The sequence below is a fragment of the Taudactylus pleione genome, unplaced genomic scaffold, assembly GCF_031769625.1.
Source record: "Taudactylus pleione unplaced genomic scaffold, aTauple2 ptg000012l, whole genome shotgun sequence".
NCBI classification, from domain to species: Eukaryota; Metazoa; Chordata; class Amphibia; order Anura; family Myobatrachidae; genus Taudactylus; species Taudactylus pleione.
Window position 1 is genome coordinate 2,517,505 of NW_028284415.1, and position 21,683 is coordinate 2,539,187.

Genomic DNA, 21,683 nt, shown 5'->3' on the forward strand with positions numbered 1-21,683 from the left:
TGCCTAGTGAATCCTTGTGAACACATACACAGCCATATAGATTGTCTACAAGGCTGAGTGCATACAGCTCAGAACAATTGTTACATATAACAACAATGAAGACCCCCACCTTCTCTATCACTACCCATTGTCTGTGTCACAATCTTTCTTCCTCCACCCTCGCAATATGTCTAGAATCAGTCCCTTTCTACAAATGGACTATTTCCCACCTAGACAACTGCAACCTCATTCTCTTCTAGCCATTTTTGCATTTGCTTCTCCCCACTTAAATCTATTTTTTAACTCTACTGCTTATCTCATTTACCTCTCTCACCATTTGGTGTTGTATTCCCCTCCCTGCAAACTTCTATACAAGCTCTCCATCCACCACAGGATAAAACTAAAATTCACATATAAAGCACTCAGTTGCTCCAGTCCCTCCTAAAAATCCAACCTCATTTCTGTATACAGTATGTTCGCTTCCACCCATGCCTGATTAAGGGTTCTGTACGCCGGCCTAGGCTAATGTACTCGTAGCACCCAATGTTTATGTTCTGAGCAGTGGCATATTATCACCTGGTGGGCACATGTGCAGCGACCAACCCCTTTACCTTTACCATCTCCTGGCCAGATCTGCCTTTAAGTGAAATAGGGCTTTTCAAGGTAGAGAACTGGGTGGTGACAAAGTAATCACAAGTACCCATCCTGATTTGTGCAAGTATTATGGGAGTGTCATGGGCATGTATCTAAAGCTCCATGTGATTCTGAGTTGGAGAGGAGCCTGCATCAACTCTGAATCAGCCCCAGAGTCACCGCAGAGAAGGGGTACACTGAGATACCGAGACCTTGCAGAGTTGGAATACACAGAAATGCTGGGACAATGCAGGATTTGGCAATACACTGGCAGGGCTGCTTCCTTTCTTCTCAAGATTTTTATCTCTCCCCCTCTTGCCTCCCTCTCTCCCTGTTACTCCATCTCCCCATTTCCTATCTTTCAGGCCACTGGAATCCCAACCTGTTCATCAGGGCCTCCTAGTTTTCGCTGGTACACTCACGCAGGTACCATAGTGGAGGAGTGGTCTGCTTCAGCACTGTGCACACTGAAGGGAGAGCATATGAAGAAGCACAACTCTCCTTAGCACTGTACTTTGACCAGTAGATCAAACAGTGTTCTGTAATTCCTATCAAATCTCTGCACCTTCTTCTCATAGTCAGAACTGGTTCTCGAAGCACTTGCACCACCCTTGCCCACAGCACATATGCTAATCATTCCACAGGGGCTCTTTCCATTTGATAAGTTTATTGTAGTGTTCCTGGTTTCCGGGGCTACTGGAGCAGGGTAAAGCCGTGTTCAGCACTGGGGAGAACAAGATTATTGTGACCAGGGCCGGTTCTAGACAAAGTAGAGCCTTTGGCGCCCCCCTTAAAAAATTTTTAAAAAAAGGTCCTTGTTAGGACCAAAATGTTGATTCTTATATGCTTATACTGTTTTTTATGTGTGTACTAAATAAAAATACACCTTACCTAGATGGTGATTTGTCTGCAACAGGCAACCTCTGAATAAATTAATCCTCACTGGGCAGACAGTGTCTTTAGTCGGTACTCTCTATTCATGTAGGAGATTATATGGCCTGGAAGATGCATGTTTGTGTAGGAATGTAACCAATGGAGTTGACACATCAGGCACAAGTCTGCCAGTCACTCCATCCTCCTATCACCCCATTCTACCCTCCTGTCCAGTCATTCCAGCATTCTGCCCAGTTACTCCAGCCTCCTGCCCCATAATTCCAGTTGCCTTCCCCGTCACTCCTGCCTCCTTCCCCATCACTTCAGCTTCCTTCTCCCTGTCACTCCAACCTTCTGCCCCATCACTCCAGCCTCCTGACCCAAGTTTTTAAAGTCTCCTGCCCCTTGTCACTCAAGCCTCCTGCTTCATCTTTCCAGCCTCCCAATTCACCACTTCATAAAAGCCAACCATCTATACTCTCTCCCAGTTTACCGTACTTGTTATGACCCTCCCTCAATGACTATAAGCCCTTTGCAAGAGGGCACTTTTCCTTTGTTCTTTCCTCTTCCTGGCACCAGTTCCATTGCTCCATCAGTGACTCTGATCCTGCCTTTTCACCAACTCACTGAAAACAGGCTCATAGGGGCATATCCAACTGGGTGCAAGGTTTAGCGAGGTAAAAAACCTTGCGCCCAATTTAGGATTACGTGGGTACAGTATGCGTGCTTTCGACCCTCATCCTATCCAATAAAAAAAATGTGATCGCAGGCTTTCCAGAGCTCAAAACTCTGCGGTGCATTAAAAAAAATTATACTTACGTGTCCGGGGGTCTGTGCAGCTCCCAGTGGCCTCCCCTCCATCTTGCCACTGTGGAGGAGGCTGCTGGGAGTCCTGGGGGCTGCTGGGAGGTGCAAGGGGTGCTGGGAAATGTAGTTCTGTCAGCGCAGGGGGAGTAATACACTCACACGGGGAGGGGTCACAACACACGCCGGGGGTCTCACACACACACACACACACTCATACACACTTACAAACACTCATTCACCTCACATACTCACCTTGCTGCAGAAGAGAGGGCTCCCAAAGCTGGATGCAGGAGACACTGCTTCGGAATTTGAGTAGTTAAGGACTAATTAAGCTAATTTTAAACCTTCAACTGCTTAATTAGTCCTCTGGGGGGGGGTGCTGCCGGGATCCCAGAGCCGCTGTTTTTTTTTCCTAAAATTAACGTTTTATGAAATATCACACTTGCTCTGGAGGTACAAAAAAAAGACGCAGTGATTTATATAGAAATCACTGTGTCCCGTTTTCAGTCACCTTATTGAATAGCAAAACCTTGCGGCTGCGGGAAACACCCAGCGTTTTTTTTTATTTTCACACTCGCAATTGGATATGCTCCATAGAGTATTGCTTTCCTTTCCTTTCTATTTTCACCCCCTCCTGTCTGACCCATCATTGCTTTTTTTACTTGTCATAGAGACTAGTCCTACCCTCTTCTTCCTGCCTTTGGTTGTATTTTAGTGTTATAAATATACCTTCAGGTTCCTTATAATATAATATATAATAATAATAATAATAATAATAATATAAATATAACGTCCTTCACATTGTTGCTTATACTGAGTCATCAAAAAGAATAAAAAAATGAAAACACCCTGGCCATGTTTTTCAGTTCATTATGGAGACATGGTGGTGATGAGGGATTGTTGTATTAATCAGGATGACATGTCTCCTATGATGGAACAAGAAAAAAAAACTTAAAGCTGGTACAGGGGCGTCAGAACGTTTTTAAGTTGGGGAGGGCAAGATATAATTTTGTTTTGGCGCCCCTAAATTGCTAAATGCCACCACTCCCTAAATATGCCCTTCAAATGTCCCCCATATGCCCACATACCTCTCTACATATTCCTGTAAATGCCCCACGGATCTCTCCACATGCTTTGAAACCTAAATTTCCCTCAGACCTCCCCACATGGCATCAGATCATCCCACACACCCCTTAAATGCCTGTCAGATCCCCACATGCTCTCAGATGTTTCCACATGTCCCTTGGATCACCCTCACATGCCCTCAGACCTTCCTGCTTGTCCCTTATAATGCACATTAAATCCTGCTAGTAGATGACAGTCAGGGTCCTATGTAAGTTGCACAGTCATGTATTTGTTGTGTAATGTGATTATTAAACTGCACAAAGCTTGGAGGATACTCCGAATCTGTGGTATATAATATGCAGGGATACCATTAACAGCTGCAGTGTCATACAGTAGCTCTCTGTATTTAGTGTACAGAGTCATATACTATACTGGCTTTGCCCCTACTCTCATACTCAACCCAGTCTGTATTACCACCAATGACATACAGAAACATACATCAGGGGTAGGAAACCTGTGGCACTCCAGCTGTTATGGGACTACACACTACAGCATACCTGCCCTAGAGCATGCTGGAATATGTAGTACCACAGCAGGTTACCTACCCTGACATAAATAATGCACCTCCGCTGCTCTGACATTACACACAGAGCAGAACACATGCAGGATATGGATCTGGTATAGGAGAGGGGCACGCACAGTTCATATATGCACACTAGATATATATGAATAAGGGTGCTGAGAGGGGGGAGAGTGGGTACTAATTGCAGGTTTGTTGGAGGGGACCGAGCCCACTGCTGCCCCCCTTCCTTAATTGTCTTACCTGTAAGCAGTCCTGCTGTAAGGAATCTCAGGCCCGGGAATCTCAGGCCCCCCGGGCCTGAGATTCCCCATCCCTGCTGTAAGGAGACCTGAAAAACATGCACTGTTTGGAGTCCTGAGAACTGAGTCTGAGAACCTGTGATATAGTGGATTCAGAGTCTCCTTTGGGTTCCCGTTGATCGGGAGATACTCAGGGGCATGCCTGCTATGGAGGACGGATGAAGAGAAAGAGCGCACCCCCCTCGCTCAAGGCTGTGTCTGGTTACATTCATTTTATCATGACCATCTCACATTAGGACATTTCACCTGCAACCAAAATCGGTGTGCAAATGGCCGTTAGTCCACATGGCAGATGACTTAACCAGGTGAAAGTTCATTAACCAGGTAGAAACAGGAACAGGTAAACACAGTGTTAGTAGCAAATACAGGTTAAGTGTAATCTCCAGTTGCAACTAGGAACTAGGAGTGTTTGTAGAATTGCTGGGTGTTGTAGTGCACCAGGTGCACTCACTGGATGGAGCTGTACGTAGTGGACGCAACAGGATTATATACATATACTATGGTGATATAGAGTTTCTGCGAGGCTCCCGATGTGTGGGAAATACTCAGGGGCATGTCAGCTATGGAGGATGGATGAAGAGAGAAGTGGCGCATTTGCAAAAGGTGCAGGTCAGAAGTCATGCCTCCAGCAAAGAGCCACTCTGGGTCCTAGATCCCAGCAGCCGTTGTAACAGAGACAGCACGAGCGCTCCTCTCTAACAAATACAAGGGGTGCAAATACATTTATTATTTTTGCATGTGGTCTAAATACTGGCTGCTTTTGCATGTAGCCCACAAATCCTGCCCAACTTTATATTGACTCTGCAATTTAGATTTGAGCTTGGACATGCCCCTCCCAAATGTAAGTCTCTCTGCACATTTTACATCTTCCCTACCTGTAGTGCAGCATGGTTTTACCAACGTGCACAGTTCAGAAACCAACTTAGTGCTTTTATTTTAAGGATGCATAGTGATGTCCACGGTCAGGTGAGTTAGAGAATGTTACAGCTACCCAGTATGTCAGCGATAGTTGCAAAGCAAGGAATAAATTCAGTACTAACAATACCCAATGATATGTAAAGCAGTGGTAATATCGGATTATATAGCAGCAGGGATGGATTGGGGCTGCTGATCATCCTACGGTACCCGTACCAATGAAGGGGGCGTAGCCTCACAACAAAGGGCATGATTACGTCTCACGGTGGCATGCCATGAGTGACAGGGGCCTGGCCTCACGACACACCCCCTTCTTTCAGTATTCAGGCCGAGCAGAGCGCCGGAATGCGGAGCTGCTTGGCCAGAGTTTAACACCAGACCAGCCGATCTGGCATTTGCCAGACGTGCCAGATGGGCAGTCCGGCCATATATACCAGCAGATGCCTTGTAATATGCCAACATTATCAGTAATATGCCAAGTAATATATAACAATAGTAATAACGGCCAGTGATTTGCAGGATAATAGAATGGTAATTTTATAATTAACCCAATTAATATAATTCCTTTCTGCTAGATGTATGTATAACTGTATACTATTATTCATTGAGAGTGACAATACCCTATCATACACTCGATACTATGTATTTTTCTTTCATCCATGTATGCACAAATTATGTTATACATTTATATAGTAGAAATAATACAGTAGATATGTGTGTGCTAATTTATGGATGAGGATACTCTTTGATGCAGTTAAACATATTGAAAAAGAAATATAGTGTACACAGTATACAATTGTGATTATGGCCTTCAAAATCAATGTTACTCACATATTCTGGTGAGATTTTATTTTGCACTGTATTTTGGTTTAATTGTTCCTCCAGTGTGAAGCTCTGTTTTATATCAATTGGTGTAATAAAAGGAATAAATAAATTACCCTTTTAAGATGTGGTCTTGCTTAATTCTCCATTTTATTTTGTATTGTCAAAGCAGTAAAAAAATAGTAATTAGCTGACAAACAGCATTTATATAATATAAATCAAATCAATTCAGTGTCCCTGAACAAACAATAGTTCTTAATGGGAGGTACTGATTCAGGTTGGGGGTTAAATACAGGTTGAGTCTCCCATATCCAAAATGCTTGGGACCAAGGGTATTTTGGATATCGGAATATTCCGTATTTTGGAATAATTGCATAAGATATTTATATTTCTTAGGAATAGGGCCTAAATCTAAACACAGAATGCATTTATGATTCATGTGCACATTATACACACAGCCTGAAGGTAATTTTAGACAATATTTTCAATAATTTTGTAGCTCAAACAAAGTTTGTGTAAATACATGAAATTAATTTATCTGTCTTATACACCTTATACACACAGCCTATAGGTCATTTTATACTTTATTTTTAATAATTTTGTGCCTTAAACAAAGTTTGTGTACATTAAACCATCAAAAATCAAAGGTTTCACTATCTCAATCATGCTAAAAATATTCCGTATTTCGGAATATTCCGTATTTCGGAATATTTGGATATGGGAGACTCAACCTGTATTGTGTTTAAGAGGCAGTGGGTGTTAGCATATACAGTAAGTAGGGTTGGTAAGTGTAGGATAATATTGTAATGGTGCAGTGACAGTGAACATAATAAAATAAACAGTGAATTGTAAACAGCATTACAATAATACAATAACTGGATAACAAGAGTAAGAGTGTAAAAAATATTAAATGAAATACAGATAAAGGAATAAAAAATTTTAATAACCCCTCCAAAAATAGAAGAAATTATAAATACATATAATATATATATATAATAAATATAAATAATGAACTCAAAATAGTAAGTATTAAAACTAAAGAAAATCCAAGAATAACAAATACATGTTGGCAATATGAAAAATACAGTAGTTCAGACTAGATAATGGGTCTCCCATGGACTATATGGAATTTTCCACGTTATTTTTTTTTTCCAAATTGGGAACAATAAGAGAGACAGTTTGGAAAGAAAGATGAAGGGAACCTAAAGTAGGACAGTTGGTAGGGAAGAAGATTATTATGGTCATTATTTCCGTCTCTTACCAGAATACAAAGAAGCTGACAGATTAAATGTACACCGCTGATCTGCAGTATAAAGCAGAATAATGAACTGTAAGCACTAGTGTATAAACATATCCATCAATCACACACAACGTACAATATTCCCAGCCAGAAGTCAATTACAGATGATTCGGACAATGGATCCGAGCACTCAACACTGAAATATTTACATTTACTTTTGGGAAACTGACTCTAAAATGGTCAGAATTTAAAAATGTGGTTGTATAAATAATGGATGCAGGAGACAATTAACCACCTTGTGTATCTGACTTATGTTTGTGTCAAATAGTTACTAATGGGCCATTACTGCAGAAAGCTCAGTTATTAAGGCACAAACTCACTGTTTTCTCACTTCAAGGAAAATTAATGGACTGTATTTCAACTGAATCTGAACTTTCTCTCTCTGTCTTACAGAACCTGGACTCTTCTCTGTATTTTCCACTGATCCATCCAAAATGACAACCTGCACGCAGCAAACATAATATTAACTGTATGTTTTATAAATACTCGCAGTTGGACACTGAACCTTTTATACAATGTCACTGAATTATGCTGAATTTGTATTAACACATTAATTGTTGATTAAAATAGTGGACATATCATGAATGTGCAGTTATATAACATTTTACTGACTCACAAATCCATGTATTATCTGAAATGCTTGCATTGGCTAGCAGTAGTCATTGGGGCTGAATCAGACCCGCACGTGTGATTTATTTTTTTTTTTTAATTTATTTTATTCATCAGAGCAATAATACAGCACTTATCCAAAAAAATTATGGTAAATTAGAAATAAAACACAGGCCCTTTAAGGACATTAGTATATCAATAGAATAATATATCTACATAAAAACATTTCCTTCGTAGGATAAAATCAGGACATAATGATATTCACAGAGTTGAGCAATTTTTTGATTCTACGTGTGCGTGAAAATCCCTAAAAACTCCTACAGCGCACGTATTACACAGCACAGTGTGTACGCACAAACAAAGGTGCTGTTGCGATTGATACGCACAATATTAGAAATGTTTTCAAAAAGTGCTGTGGGTTCCTGGGCAGTGATTGGGAGGAGGTGGATAAACAGATTCACGCAGATGATCCATCTTATGGGCATGTTATGGGAGTGTTGTGCACGCATTGCTAAAGTGTTTGCGTATACAGAGGCGCAATCATTCACTTTAGAGGCCATACTCAGACGGAAAATCTGCACCTGCCGTAGGGCTGGTGCAAGTTTCAATGGTGCGACCAATGGTGGCATATAAAGATGTACCAAGTGATATTACAGCATCTACAGGCACTCAGAGTGGGCATCTTAGTCCTTACACATTCATACCTCACAAGTGTACACCAGGGAAGGGCTTTGGCACTTGCACAAAGTCACAGGAGGGCGACCACCAAAAGATGCAGATGTCCGTGTCTGCGACCCCCGCTCAATCAGGTCCATAATGTCACAAAAAAAATTATTTTGACCGAGAGATTGCATACATGTAAATGACCTCCATTGAGTGGCTTTGATTGATAGGAGAGAATGTTATATGACAGAGAAAATACAGCAGCATAAAAACTCAAGAACCAACAAGCTTTTGCCATCTGTTTCATGGGGCCCTTGGGCACTTAAGTCTGAGGGGGCCCTAAAGAGCAACTTTTGTAATGCAAGGATCGGGTCCTCGTAATCATACCTCTGTACCGCTGGCACCAATCACCTGCCGGAAGTTAGGAATCCATGCAGCAGCCGGCATCACAGATGCCACCTGCAGGCCGTGTTCTTTGAGAGCTCACTCTAGTCCCACTGTTGAGTTTGCCCATTGTGCAGCACCCCGTTTCTGATATCTCCAGGAGCTCGTACTCCAGGTGCACTGCCCACGCTATGCTCCTGCACTCATGGCAGCAGCAGCTTGTTGAAGTTGATCTCCTCACCCGACAAAGTACTGGCTGGTTCACTATCCCCTTGCCCCAGGTGCCACCTGGGGCGGCATTTCCCCCCCCCTCCCCACCCAGTGTCCCTTGCGAGGTTCATCCTGGCCAAGGGGTAGATACACCCCTGTACTAAAGAGTGCCGATGTAGCCTGGCACTTACACTTTGTTATGAAAAAAACTCCACTAGTTCATAGTTCTCCATAGACTTGTCTAACAATTACCAAATGTATGAAGTATTAAGCTAATGGCATTATTAGTGACAAGTGAGAAGCATTTAAACAGACCAGTTATCATTATAAAACTTTAGTAGCGACCTGCCCATATGAAAATGTCATAAGCATAACTTTCTTTATATTCCCCATTGAGATGAAAGGGAATTGCTGTTTGCTATTCAAACTTCACTGTAATGGAAGTGTTGCAAAAGCATATATTGTGCTTGCTTATTTAAAAATTGCAATAGAGGAGGCGGGGGTTATTTACAAGCACTCAGCTCACTGCCCATGCCCAGTCTGCTTCCAGCCAATAAACATACATACTGTGGAAGCACTACCAGCATGCCCCGCGCACTGTGCTTTGGGGAATGCTGGTACTAGTGTCCCTAGTGATGGTTGATAATGAGCTGAACAGTGCCGGGAACTTGGCGAAACACAGACCATCCAGATCTACTGCACTGTTGGTCAGCTGGCTCCCACCCTTGGCCGGCGCCCCTGGCAAATGTCATCCTGGCCAAGGGGTGGATACGCCCCTGGGTGTCATCCGGCAGTGGCAGTGGGGATTATTTTGTTCTGCGCTGCAGGGGGAGGAGGGCTTTTAGTTGCAGGGGGAAGGTGGGGTTTAGTGAAGGGAAGGAAACAAAAGTATTCGGGCTCAGCTGGAGGAAATATAGACATTACCTACCTAAGCTGTTAAACAGGCGGGGGCACCGGAAGGATGTCAGCCAGGGTTCCGCAGGGGACATGAGCTCTACCCATCTAATAGTCGAGGAGCTGCAGTGCAGAAGCTCTGGGACTGAGCCTCTCCACCAGGCGTCGCTCTCACTTCTGGGCCTGGTAGGAAGGTTGGTCTGGCGCACATTAAACAAGTCTGTGACATGTTGCCTCATCCGCCACAGGGACCCTCCTCGCGGCACTGCCTGGACTAGCCCATCTGGCCATCGGCCCTTCTGGCATTTACCAGAACTGCCCGATGGCCAGTCCGGCCCTGCTGTAAAGCAATGCCTTACCATCTTCAGCAACCACAGACCATAGGCTACCACAGAGGTTCCCAACCGCTGTCCTCAAGGCTCCCAAACAGTTTCAGGTTTTAGAGATATCCATGGTTGAGCACAGGTGACTTAATTAGTACCTCAATCAATTTGATTAAACACCAAGTGGCTCTGCAGTAGCGCTACTGGCTGCAGGGTGCCATTCCAGGCACCTCTTATTACAAGCAAAGAGGTCCACCTGTAAAGGAGCTGCTAACATAACGAGAAGAGGCTGGCAGTCCTTCTCTCACGAGAAAGGGTTCCTCTCCACTGGAGCAGCAGACTGAGGCTGTTGGAGAGACAGGTATGAAATTGTAAAGGGAGGGAGGGGAGCTGCAATCTGCAATCTTGCTGCCACTCTGTATTATAATTAAGCATTAATAATATATGGCAAGATCAGGGTAAGGGTGCTGTCTCCTGGGGTAAATGGTTGCACATGAAGCAGTGAAGTAGTAGTACACCAGTCCAGAGCCTTGGTACAAGTATCCGCAGCTAGGTTTATTAGCTGCACAAAAATAAACAAAAGTAAATACTGGCTTGATTGGCTCTTACTAAACAATTGTTTTCCCCTTTAGAGTGGAAGGACCTAACGTCCCTTCTAACAACATTTGCATGAGAATATTCTTGTGTTGAGATAACTGGCGGCATATGATCTGTACTGCCATTTTGCAAATAGATTTGTGGCTATCAATGGTCGCTAATTATAATTTTCTCAGTGTCTCTTATGTGATGTAATTTATGCATGATGTACTAATCCATTGTCTGTATAAGAATTATGATCTAAGGTCTAAGGCTGGGTACACATAAAGATTTTCTGTCCAACCATCCAACTGGTTGATTGGTTGGAATGAAAATCTGGTAAGGTATGAAAGCAAATGACAATCAGCAATTTGCTCCCAATTGTCCATTTTCCAGCAATTTGCCGGAAAATGGACAAAAACTGTTGTTTGAACAAATTGTTTAGATCAAACATTTAACAAACTTGTCGACCATTTTTATCTGTTTTCTGGCATTTAGGAGCAAATTGCTGATCATCAGTTACTCCCATATGTTACCAGAATTTCATTCCAACCAATCAACTAGTTGGATGGTTGGACAGAAAATCTTTGTGTGTACCCAGTCTTAGCCGCTGTTGACCTACTCGCAGGCATAGGAATTTTTCATACGCAATAATAATTATTCCATGCATGATGGATCGTCATTTTGAGACTATTGAGTGACATACGATCACGGGTGTCACACTTTCATAACCTACATTCCCCCAATACTCTAAACATTTTCTTTCTGTAATACTAATATTTGTACCCATTGTGGACAGATTTTATATGTACAGTAACTGCATACATTAGATTCCCTTGTTTTCACTATTGTTTGTGTATGATTTTTGGCGGCCATGCATAGTGTGTTCTTTGTGTTTTTTTTTCGGTTGTTCATGCTGGTCTGGTGGCTTTATTAATTACATTCTAATTTAACAAAATAAAAGATACGTTTTAATATATTAACGCTTTCTAAATTTTCTGCTAGGGGTGTGCCCCGTTACAGGAGCTTTTTTTCTTGCTTTGCGTTATATACCTTGTGTACTCCAGGGAGCACCCCCGTGCATTCCCTCATTTCCTGTGCAATTGTTTTTCCCTAGTCCCCTTTCCCCATTTTTTTTTTGTCCCTTCTAACAAAACAGAAGTCTTTAGCACAGCACTTAAGGTACATACACACGTAACGATTTTGTAACCCACGATTTTCTGTCAGATTTTCCCTTGAAAAAGTGAACGATTTTTTGAAATGTAATAAAAAATGATTTTTACAACTATTAACGAAAAATGTTCCTTCCCTTAATGAAAATTGTTATGTTGGACAGTCTGAAATGAACTACAAATGGGAGTGTGCTTGAACAATTTTCGTTCATCGTTATAACTCGATTTTTTGAACGATAAAGACATCGTTATAGTTAAATTGTTCAGAAAATCGTTACGTGTGTATGCACCTATGCATTCAGTAATCACAGTGTCTCTCAACAGGCCCATGACTAGTTCCCCAGACAATGAGAGACTGACACACCCTTTTCTAGCCTCTCACAGGTGGTCTGGCAATCAAGGCTGCTAATCAGCTTCTGTCTACCAGACATAAGATAAAAACCTTGGGCATATATATCTCCCTTTGACAACCTTTCCAGTGTTTTTATCACAAATAGCAGCTGCCCCTATCCTTTTAGATGAAGGAGCTGCCGCTGCTCCGACATGCACTGGTAGAGACACAGGCCCTCATTCAGAGTCGGTCGCAAGAAGCGATCACTCTCTCTGAATGAGGGCGGCCGCTTCTTTTTTTTAGTGCGGCCTCCTGGTCGCTAGCTAAGCTGTGGGTTACCAGCCACAGCTTAGCGACTGACCAGGTTGATGGTCGCGATGGTCAAGACTCAAGACCATCGAGACCATCGGGGCTTGCGACGAGTCCCTAAGGTGGGTCTGGGCAGCCGCAAGCCCCAGGGAGCTTCCTGCTCTGATCGAGCAGGAAACTCCCCACTGACATCACTACTGATGTCAGGGCGGTTGCCCACAAAACAGCAGGCGTTCGCTTGGGAACGCCTCCGATTGTGTAGCCACCCCCCCGCCCCGCCTACAAAACGGACCAAGCTGTCGATCAACATCGACAGCCGGCCCTTTTGTAGTGAGCTCCGGAGCGAGAGAGTTTCTCTCTCGCTCCGGGCTTGCGCACGCGCAGTGCGGCTGCTGCGCGTACGCAGGGCCTAACCATCGACCCGGTTGCGAGTGCTCAGCGCTTGCGACCGAGTCTGAATGAGGTCCACAGTACTGGGTGGCTGGGTCCCAGTGCCTGCAAATCAGCTACAGTAATTATATGATACATGAACATCTCAAGCTGCTGATTGTGGCTCAAGTCTAATTGAATATGGCCTTTTAAGTTACAAAATTATAAGGTAACAGCATGTAGTGATGGGAATCAATACAAGTATAATCTGAAGATGCCTAAAAAGTTACATTGAGGGCATATAAATTTATGCCAATAAAAATGTAAAGAAAAATTCTTGAAGATGACGGAGTCTGCAATTACAATTGCGCTTATTGATAATAAGGAGATTATGATGTGTGTAGTAGCCCCACAACAGTTATGACTATTAACTGAAAGAAGAAATTATGGAACTGATTCACTACGGATCGCTACTGCGATCGCAGCTGTGATTACGCACGAAGGACTGCTGCAAAAATATGCTGATGAATGCAATCGCAAATCCGTCGCACAGCCAGCATAGAGATGCCCACTACCTTTATCTCACATCCGTAAAACCTCGCAGTCCTGCGTATACATCGGTAACATCGGCCCCACACGCAGAAATACAGCAGGTCTGACCTTACTCAGAAATTGCTAACCTTGTTGCATGCAGTAAGTACACAAGCTGCGTATGCCATTGCAGTGGCTAATTTATGCACGCCCATGCAACGGCGTTCAAATGGACAGGTATGCCTGCGTTTCTCCAACCGCTCCCACGACACCACCCCCAAACACTGACCTCCCGTCACTCACTCTGCAGTGGCTTTCTTTCTGTGTGTGAATGCAGAGCGATCGCAAGGCTAACTCACACACGCACTGCAATGCATGCGCAGTTCACACCATCAACCGACCTGTGTACGCGGTTGCAATTACGATCCATGCTGAATGTACATAGAAGACCCAAGACAAGCACAAATGTGAATAGTAGAAGAGGGAAGTAGTGGTTATGTAAATGCCAGGCAGTTCAGGCCAGACTGCAAATTACTCACATTTGTAGTGGATTCTGGACAGTTCTGAAAACCTGGCTTAAAAATCTGAATGGGTCCACTGTGGGTTTCCTCAATAAGCCATTAGTTAGAAGTAGTAGAAAATGTAGGTATATGGAACAACTAAACAAATCAGGCTACTCTACAAAGAATTGTTACTTCACTTCTGACACCTTATTCTTACAAAATTGCACTTTCACTGATATTCTAGCAAGCTTTTCTGGAGTTATGTGACCTGGCAGCTTTCCCGGCGAGACTGGCATCTTTCTCTGTAAAGGTACCCACACACATGGCGATCTGCACACGATCCCACAATGTGTGCGATTTCCCCTGAACTCTCCCCCAGCAGCTCCCCAGCAGTCCTACACACGATTTGGAGTAAAAAGCATCCAAACTGACTTAAGATCTATCTTGCATCTTAATTTTTTATTTTTTTTTCCCAGTGCATTGTGTCCCAGATTGTCAGATCTGCCCTACTGCACGGCAGATCTGACGATGCGATGTGCGACCAGCGGGGACGCGCAACGCATCATGATCGTGATTGGGGTCATTCCAATGTGTCGGAATCGGCCAGATCGGGTAAAATACTGCTATGTGAGTGGCCAGCTTAAGACAGTCAACTATTTTCATAAGGGGTTGAGAGTTCTCTTCATTGCCTTCAGTTCCTCATTCATGGCGTTTGCCTATCTGACTTTTGCAGCACCCTTTTCCACATTACTCTGTCACCAACTATTATGCTATCTGGTTCAGTGGACTTACTCTTGTTCTGGTGTCACTTCTGCTCTTTGGGCATGCTGGGAAATGTAGTGTCCAGTGCCCTGTGGAAGCATTGTACTACACTCAGCCAGCCTCTTCTCCTCCACTCTCTCTATACCATGGAAGAATGCCATCGCAACATGCTGTCACAAGGCAACATCAATAGTTTAACCAACGATTGTGTTGTGTGCATGGGCTGTCAACATGAAAACAAAGTTGTTCTGCTGCTGACAATGCTTCCGGGTGTCTACAGCTGAATTTAGGTAATTCAGCCATCGGATGAACATTGAGCGGAGGCTTGCGATGGTTAGCAAACATTGCCAACCTGCCACTGAATGGAAAAACTATTTCCATTGAGCCGATAAAGTACATAACCATCAGTTTTCGATATCAATCCCTACTCTATACTCATTCTTTCCAGGACAGGTGGGCTTCTTATGCCAGCCTACTCCTTCACACTATTTGGGATTTCAAGGGACTCCAGCAATCAGTCATCAGTAACATTTTCTACTGGTGCCACTTGTTGATACCAACCACTCACCAATAATGAGTGTCAACTGCACCCCAATGTGATGTTCCTAGTCCACAGTTTAGCACTCAGGTTTAAGGGTGGATAAACCAGCACTCTGCACCTTAAACTACCTGACTGGCACAGTTGCAGACAGCATTATCCAATGTGAATGCTGCCCCCCCTCCCCCCCTCCTGCCTGGTCCCCGTGTAGCACGTGTCTTATGTGTGAACGCCATTCTGGAGGCGAAGCGCCAAATACACTACTAGTAGCCCCAGGAGTATCACTGTTACATTCAGAGGTACTTGAAAAAATAAATCTGTAATAGGTGGACATCAAGATGATAATTAGATAGATAGAAAAAGCAGTGTGTTAGGGATCTCTAGCCCCATGTACATGATTAATAAATCCAGAGAGAGCCAACGAGTGATTTGGGGTGGTAGATCTAATCTTTAGATTTCCCCCCATAGACTTTGTTCCAGATCTACCACAACCTTCATGCCAAAATCAAAGTTTATGTAAAATGACCAGTCAGCAGTAATCACCCAAGAGTCAGGTTTAAAAAAAGTATGGGGCACTGTACGGGGATGGGGAAATATTGGGGGAAGAAAGAAGAAGGAAAATAATAAGGAATACATCTATGACTGTAGTTTCTTTCCAAAAAAGTGAGCAATTAAGGGGCATATTCAATTGCCAGCAAAAAGATGAGATCGGCGGAAAAGTTTCGCCGAAGATGTAATTTCACCAGGCGGAAACTTTCCGCCTGATTCAATTGCAAAGACATTTCCTATGCGGAAAGTTGATGCAATGTAATAGGCAGAAATGTTTCGCCTATGAATACCTGGCGGAAAAAAGTACAGAATTGCGGTTTTGGGTTGCAAAGGTGCGGAAACCACTCTGCACCCTTTGCATCAAAAAAACGCAAAAAAAACAAAAAAAGACTTTGAAAATGGGGCGAAAAAGTACAAAGTGGGGGTACAAACACAAAAACTAGCTAAATAGACTTTTGGTGTGTCTGCAAGTATGGGGGAGGTGTTTTATTAATTGCTGACGGTGAGTTTTTTTGTGCATTTTAAGGCTTGACTTTAGTGATTTTGAACTATGCTTGCACCAATTTTCAAGTACCCCAAATTTGGTGAGACTACTTATTTTCACCAAAAAAACTGCTAAATGCCATTCTTCTACTTGTGCAAAGACGCTAATTAGAGGCAATTGACAGCACTTAAGTACTCCAGATAGCTTCAGTAGGGCTAATCGGGGACATCTATATTGATCCCCAATGTTAGGGCATCTTTTGGGGGGTGTTGGCCAATTTTGCCAACACTTTTCGCCTGTTACAGTTTCGCCGGGACGCGTTTTCACATCCTTTGGAACTGAATACGGGGATAAGCAGGGACGCGCGTTACTTTTCCGCAGGCAAAACTTAGCGATGACGGCGAAAAGTCCGGCATGCGAAAAGCACGGGACTTTTCGTCTGCAATTGAATACAGGCATAAATTTCTAGTATACAGATCCCTCTAAAAACATAGGGCCTGATTCTGAGTTGCATGATGCTTTAGTGTCTTGTCTTAGTCACATCTGCGACTATATGCTAATGTCAGTATCAGCCCTTCCCCTGGTGCACAAGTCTAAAGACTGAGACCTTCATATCTATCTGTCCCAGCTGGTGAAATATGTTTTCCAAATCAGTTTTTACCTAGACTTAAAATTGGGACTTTAAAAGGAAATGCATTAGTTAAAATCTTTCAGACATATTCCTAAACCAGATCAGTGGATTCATGTGGTTTATTTTTTATTACAGCACATTTGCACAAACAAGAGATATATAGCTCCCTCTAGTGGGTAGTAGGTGTCATCATTATGTGGATAATTCCTTATTCTGAAACACTATGGGGCATATTTATTATGCCCTTTTTCAAAAAATTATTTGAAAAACTGCTGTGCTCTGAGGTTCTATGTATTAATGGCCTGATGCTGAGCCACACACAATAAAAATGTTCACTGTTTTTTTCTACTGCACGTACGCAAAAAAATCCTAAAAACTTGTAGGGTACATGTGTAACACTGTGTGAGTGTGAGTACGCACAGAGGCGCAGTTGCGATTGAGACGAACCGTATCAGAACTGTATTGAAAATGTGCTGGGCCTTCCTGGACTGTAACTGAGAGGTGCCTATTCAGATGCATGGAGATGATCCATCTTATGGGAGTGTCGGATGTGTAGATGAAGTGTTTACATACACAGGTGCTTTATCATTCACATTCACATTGGAGGCCATACTCAGACGGAAAATCTGCACAGGTCATAGGGCTGGTGCAAGTTCTGATGGTGTGCCCAATGGTGGCGAATAAAGACACACCAAGTGGTTCTAGAGCGTCTATAGCCACTCACAGTGGGCGTCTCAGTCCTTGCACATTCATACGCACGGAAGTACATCAGGGAAGGGCTTTGTAGTGGCATTTGCATAAAGTCACAGAAAGTGGCATCAGAAAGATGCAGAGAATGACCTGAGAGCCTAATTCAGAGTTGGGAGCAAAGCAGAAAAAGCAAGTAACTTTGCACCTTGAATAATAAACCATGAAGCACTGCAGGTGGGGCAGATTTAAAATTAGCAGAGAGACTTAAGGTGCCCATAGATTTGCGACGGATCGTAGCGATGCAGGGATGCGATCGGAATTTTCTGATCACCCACCATCGATGTTCAGCGATCTGTCGCCGGATCGCTGACATTTGACATATTACATGTCCCCGATTTGACGATGGCGATAATTTTATGATCGCGATCATCAAATTGCCAAAATCCAACATGTTGGATTTCTGCGACCCTGCGATGCCGGGTTGCAGCATCGCGGGATCGCGGCAATCCATTGCAGATGTATGGTGCCCATTAGATTTTAGAGGGGCGTGTCATTACTCAAATATAAAGGGCAGTCTAAAAGTAAAGCTGACCAGCATTTGAGTTACATGAAAAAGCAGCCAGTATTTTCCCAGCATGAAAAAAATGTATTTGCACCCTTTGCCAATGGCATATCTATAATAGGTGCAAGGTGTGCGGTACACACAGGCCCCTGAGTCCAGAGGGGCCCACACCGTACACCCTGCGCCCATATATAGTTATACCTACCTCTTTGCAGTCTCCTGAATGATGATCTGCAGAGCCAGGCCCACGCTGCAGAGCAGCAAACCCTGCACATATTATAGATACGCCATTGGCAAGGGGTGCAAATAAATTTTTTACATGCAGAGAAAATACTGGCTGCTTTTTCATGTAACTCAAATGCTGGTCAGCTTTACTTTTAGACTGCAAAAATCACAGAGAAAATGGCGGTGACTCCCGGTGACTCCCGCATGTGCAGTAGGCATGTCTCTGGGAATAAGGTGACTTACAGTACAGAACATTGCTGCTTCAACAGACATACCGGTAAGGCCTGATTGCAATTGCGATCCTTGCTATTATGCAAATGCAGCAGGAGGTGTATGATACCCCCTGCTGCATTTGCGATCCCAGCACTGCGACAGAGGTCCTGGGCTGGCCACTCATGGAAAACGGGGCGGACATGCCCTTTCCCGGGAACACCGGCCAACATTACCCTCGCACTGCCCCTTAAATGCCTCTGCCCATCAATCAGGCAGAGACATTCAAGGGTCTGCATGTGACTACGACTAGTCGGGAATCTGCGATCAGCAGTGAACTTGTGTGCACTGCTGAATCAGGCCCATAATACCCAAATGAGCAGCAGGGTGGCAGAACCAAAGGGATAGGTGCCGTTGTAGGCAGTGGGGAGGAGATAATGGAAGAAGTGAGGGAAGTAAAAGCACGAGGGGAGAGGACCCTGCTCATGAGAGCTTGCAGTCTAAGGGGGACATTTATCAAAGCTTAGAAAGAGATAAAATGGAGAGAGATAAAGTACCAACCAATCAGCTCAGAAATTGTCTTATTACAGGCTGTGTTTCAAAAATGAAAGTAAGGAGCTCATTAGTTGGTACTTTATCTCTCCACATAGGCAAATGCAGGGGGGGTTTACGTATGCCTGGAAACCCCCCTCCCCAGCACATACCATGACCACAGTAGAAATAGTAATATAAAAGAAATTTACTAGTGCTACATGTTCTTCTCAGTATCACAAATGAAATAATTAGCGCCACCTGTGGATCTTATAACATGTATCAGCCAGTAATAAATAACATGTGCACCTACTAGGAGATATGGAAAACATGCACTGTTAGGGATGCACTGCTATAGAGCCCAATATGTACATATATGTCCAGGGCAGTGCTAAGTTCTTCTGCTGCTCCTCCAGGCTCTCGGACTTGCTCCAATGCTCTGGAATGGTGCCCACATCTAAAATAAAAACATTCAGGTCAGGCAGGATGGCTTACTGCCGCATCAAATGACTTACTGTGATCCTGTATATGCTGGAATTATGACACACAATACACATTATATGACGCATATTAAAGCTGGATAAGTACTAATTCTGCCCTCTTCATGGACTGGCCACACCTGCTCTAAAATCAAGCATTTGGAAACCCCCATCTAGAAATCCTGCGTTTGACACTGCTCCAAGCTTTGAGTAATCTACCCCTTGAGAAAATGGGCAGACAGACACCAGTGACACAGAGGAGAGAGACAGTGAGCAAGGAGGGGATAGTGGGTTAGGATGGGAACTGGGAGGTTTTGATAAAAAAAAGTGAGTCTTGAGAGTCCGTTTGAAGTTTTATACAGAGGTGGAAAGTCTGATAGGGAGAGAGTTCCAGAGGAAAGGAGCAGCAAGGTCAAAGTCTTGGAGGCAGGAGTGTGAGGAAGGAAGCAGTTGAGAGGATAGGCGGCAATCAGTTGTGGAGCGAAGTGGGCGGGCTGGAGTGTGACGGTTAGAGATGTAAATAGGAGAGGATTGAGTGAGAGCTTTGTAAGTGAGTGTGGGTGATTCTGCATAGGATGGAATTGCAAAGCCACACACAAGCAACTTTGCAATTCCGTCCTTGCTAATATGCAAATGCAGCGTGAGGTGTCTGACACTCCCTGTTGCATTTGCGATCCTAGAGCTCCGACCGAGGTTGCAGGCTGGGATAACCGTCCAACCATCGGTAAGCCTCAGCTTACGCAGTCTAGCCGGTTTGCGAAGCCAGGAAACTGCATCTGTGGATGCAGCACCTGGCCTTGCCACTCCCAAAAAACGAGTGTGACAACCCCCGTTTCTGGGAACGCCGGTTGTCTCCACCCCACAAATGTCTGCCTGTCAATCAAGCAGAGACATAGAAGGGGCTGCGTGTGATCACGCAGGACCCGTTCTGCACATGCGCAGAAGAAGCCCTGCACACGCGCAGATTCCCGATAATCGGGAATCTGCGTTCAGCATTGCACTTATGTATAACTGTTTCACAGTCCTTTTAGGCTTCTGCCAAATCTAATCACAGTGACATAGCCAACCGAACCTGCCATGCTCTCTAGTTTTCTTCCCAACAAACATACACAGACCCAAAGGTCTGTTATAGTGGTTGGATATTCAGTATTATAAAAATGAAACCAAGAACAGACTCGGAACCAATAGTTTGGCCGGTAGGGCAATTTATAAACTAGACGTGATCATAGAAGAATTTTCATCAAGCATTATATTCCTGGCTGTAAAAATTCTCCCTAACACCAGAGCTTAATTTAGAGGCTAGGACTGATGAATACTTGCACTCAAGTATTCCTCGCAGCACTCCTATAACCTTGAAGGACCCCATTTGTGACAACAATTGGCTGTCTGCCCTTTATTATAAAAATGTGTTGTTATCCATTTCCTTTACTTATGTTCTTTAATTTAATGTTAGAGGCAGACTTATCTGATCTTGCTACTACTAAAGCCATTACTGTTATCCCTAAGAAATGTGAAGACCATTCTCTGAGTGGGAGATTCTGGCTCATCTCCTTATTACACGTTGATCTGAAATTAAATATATATATATTAGCCAGATCACGATCAACATGAATTTAAATGTAATTTATTCCCGCGGATGCCCGGTCCACAACTTAGTTTTGCCCTGGCAGGCTTGCCCATGACACTGCTGCACTGGCTGCCTCAGCCAGCCTGTCACAGGTGCAGCAGCGCAGCTGTAAAGGTGCTCAAAAAGCAAGCAGCGGGAGGGTGCTTCTCAAGCCCAGTGCCCCCCTGCAATACTTACCCCGTGGCCAGCATTGTGATGGTCCTGTTGCAAACATTAGTGCTATAATTCCTAGAAAAGCCAGTGTT

The 21,683-nt window shown here is 43.7% G+C and overlaps 1 protein-coding gene across 1 annotated transcript in view; it reads left to right on the top strand.

Annotated features, from left to right (window-relative positions):
• Window positions 1–7,737, top strand: part of APOH (apolipoprotein H) — an 86,946-nt gene extending 79,209 nt beyond the window's left edge. Inside the window, exon 9 of the mRNA XM_088468951.1 lies at window positions 7,670–7,737. Coding sequence (XP_088325077.1) covers window positions 7,670–7,737 — 68 coding nt within the window. The remainder of the gene's footprint in view (window positions 1–7,669) is intronic.
• Window positions 7,738–21,683: the final 13,946 nt, after the last annotated feature.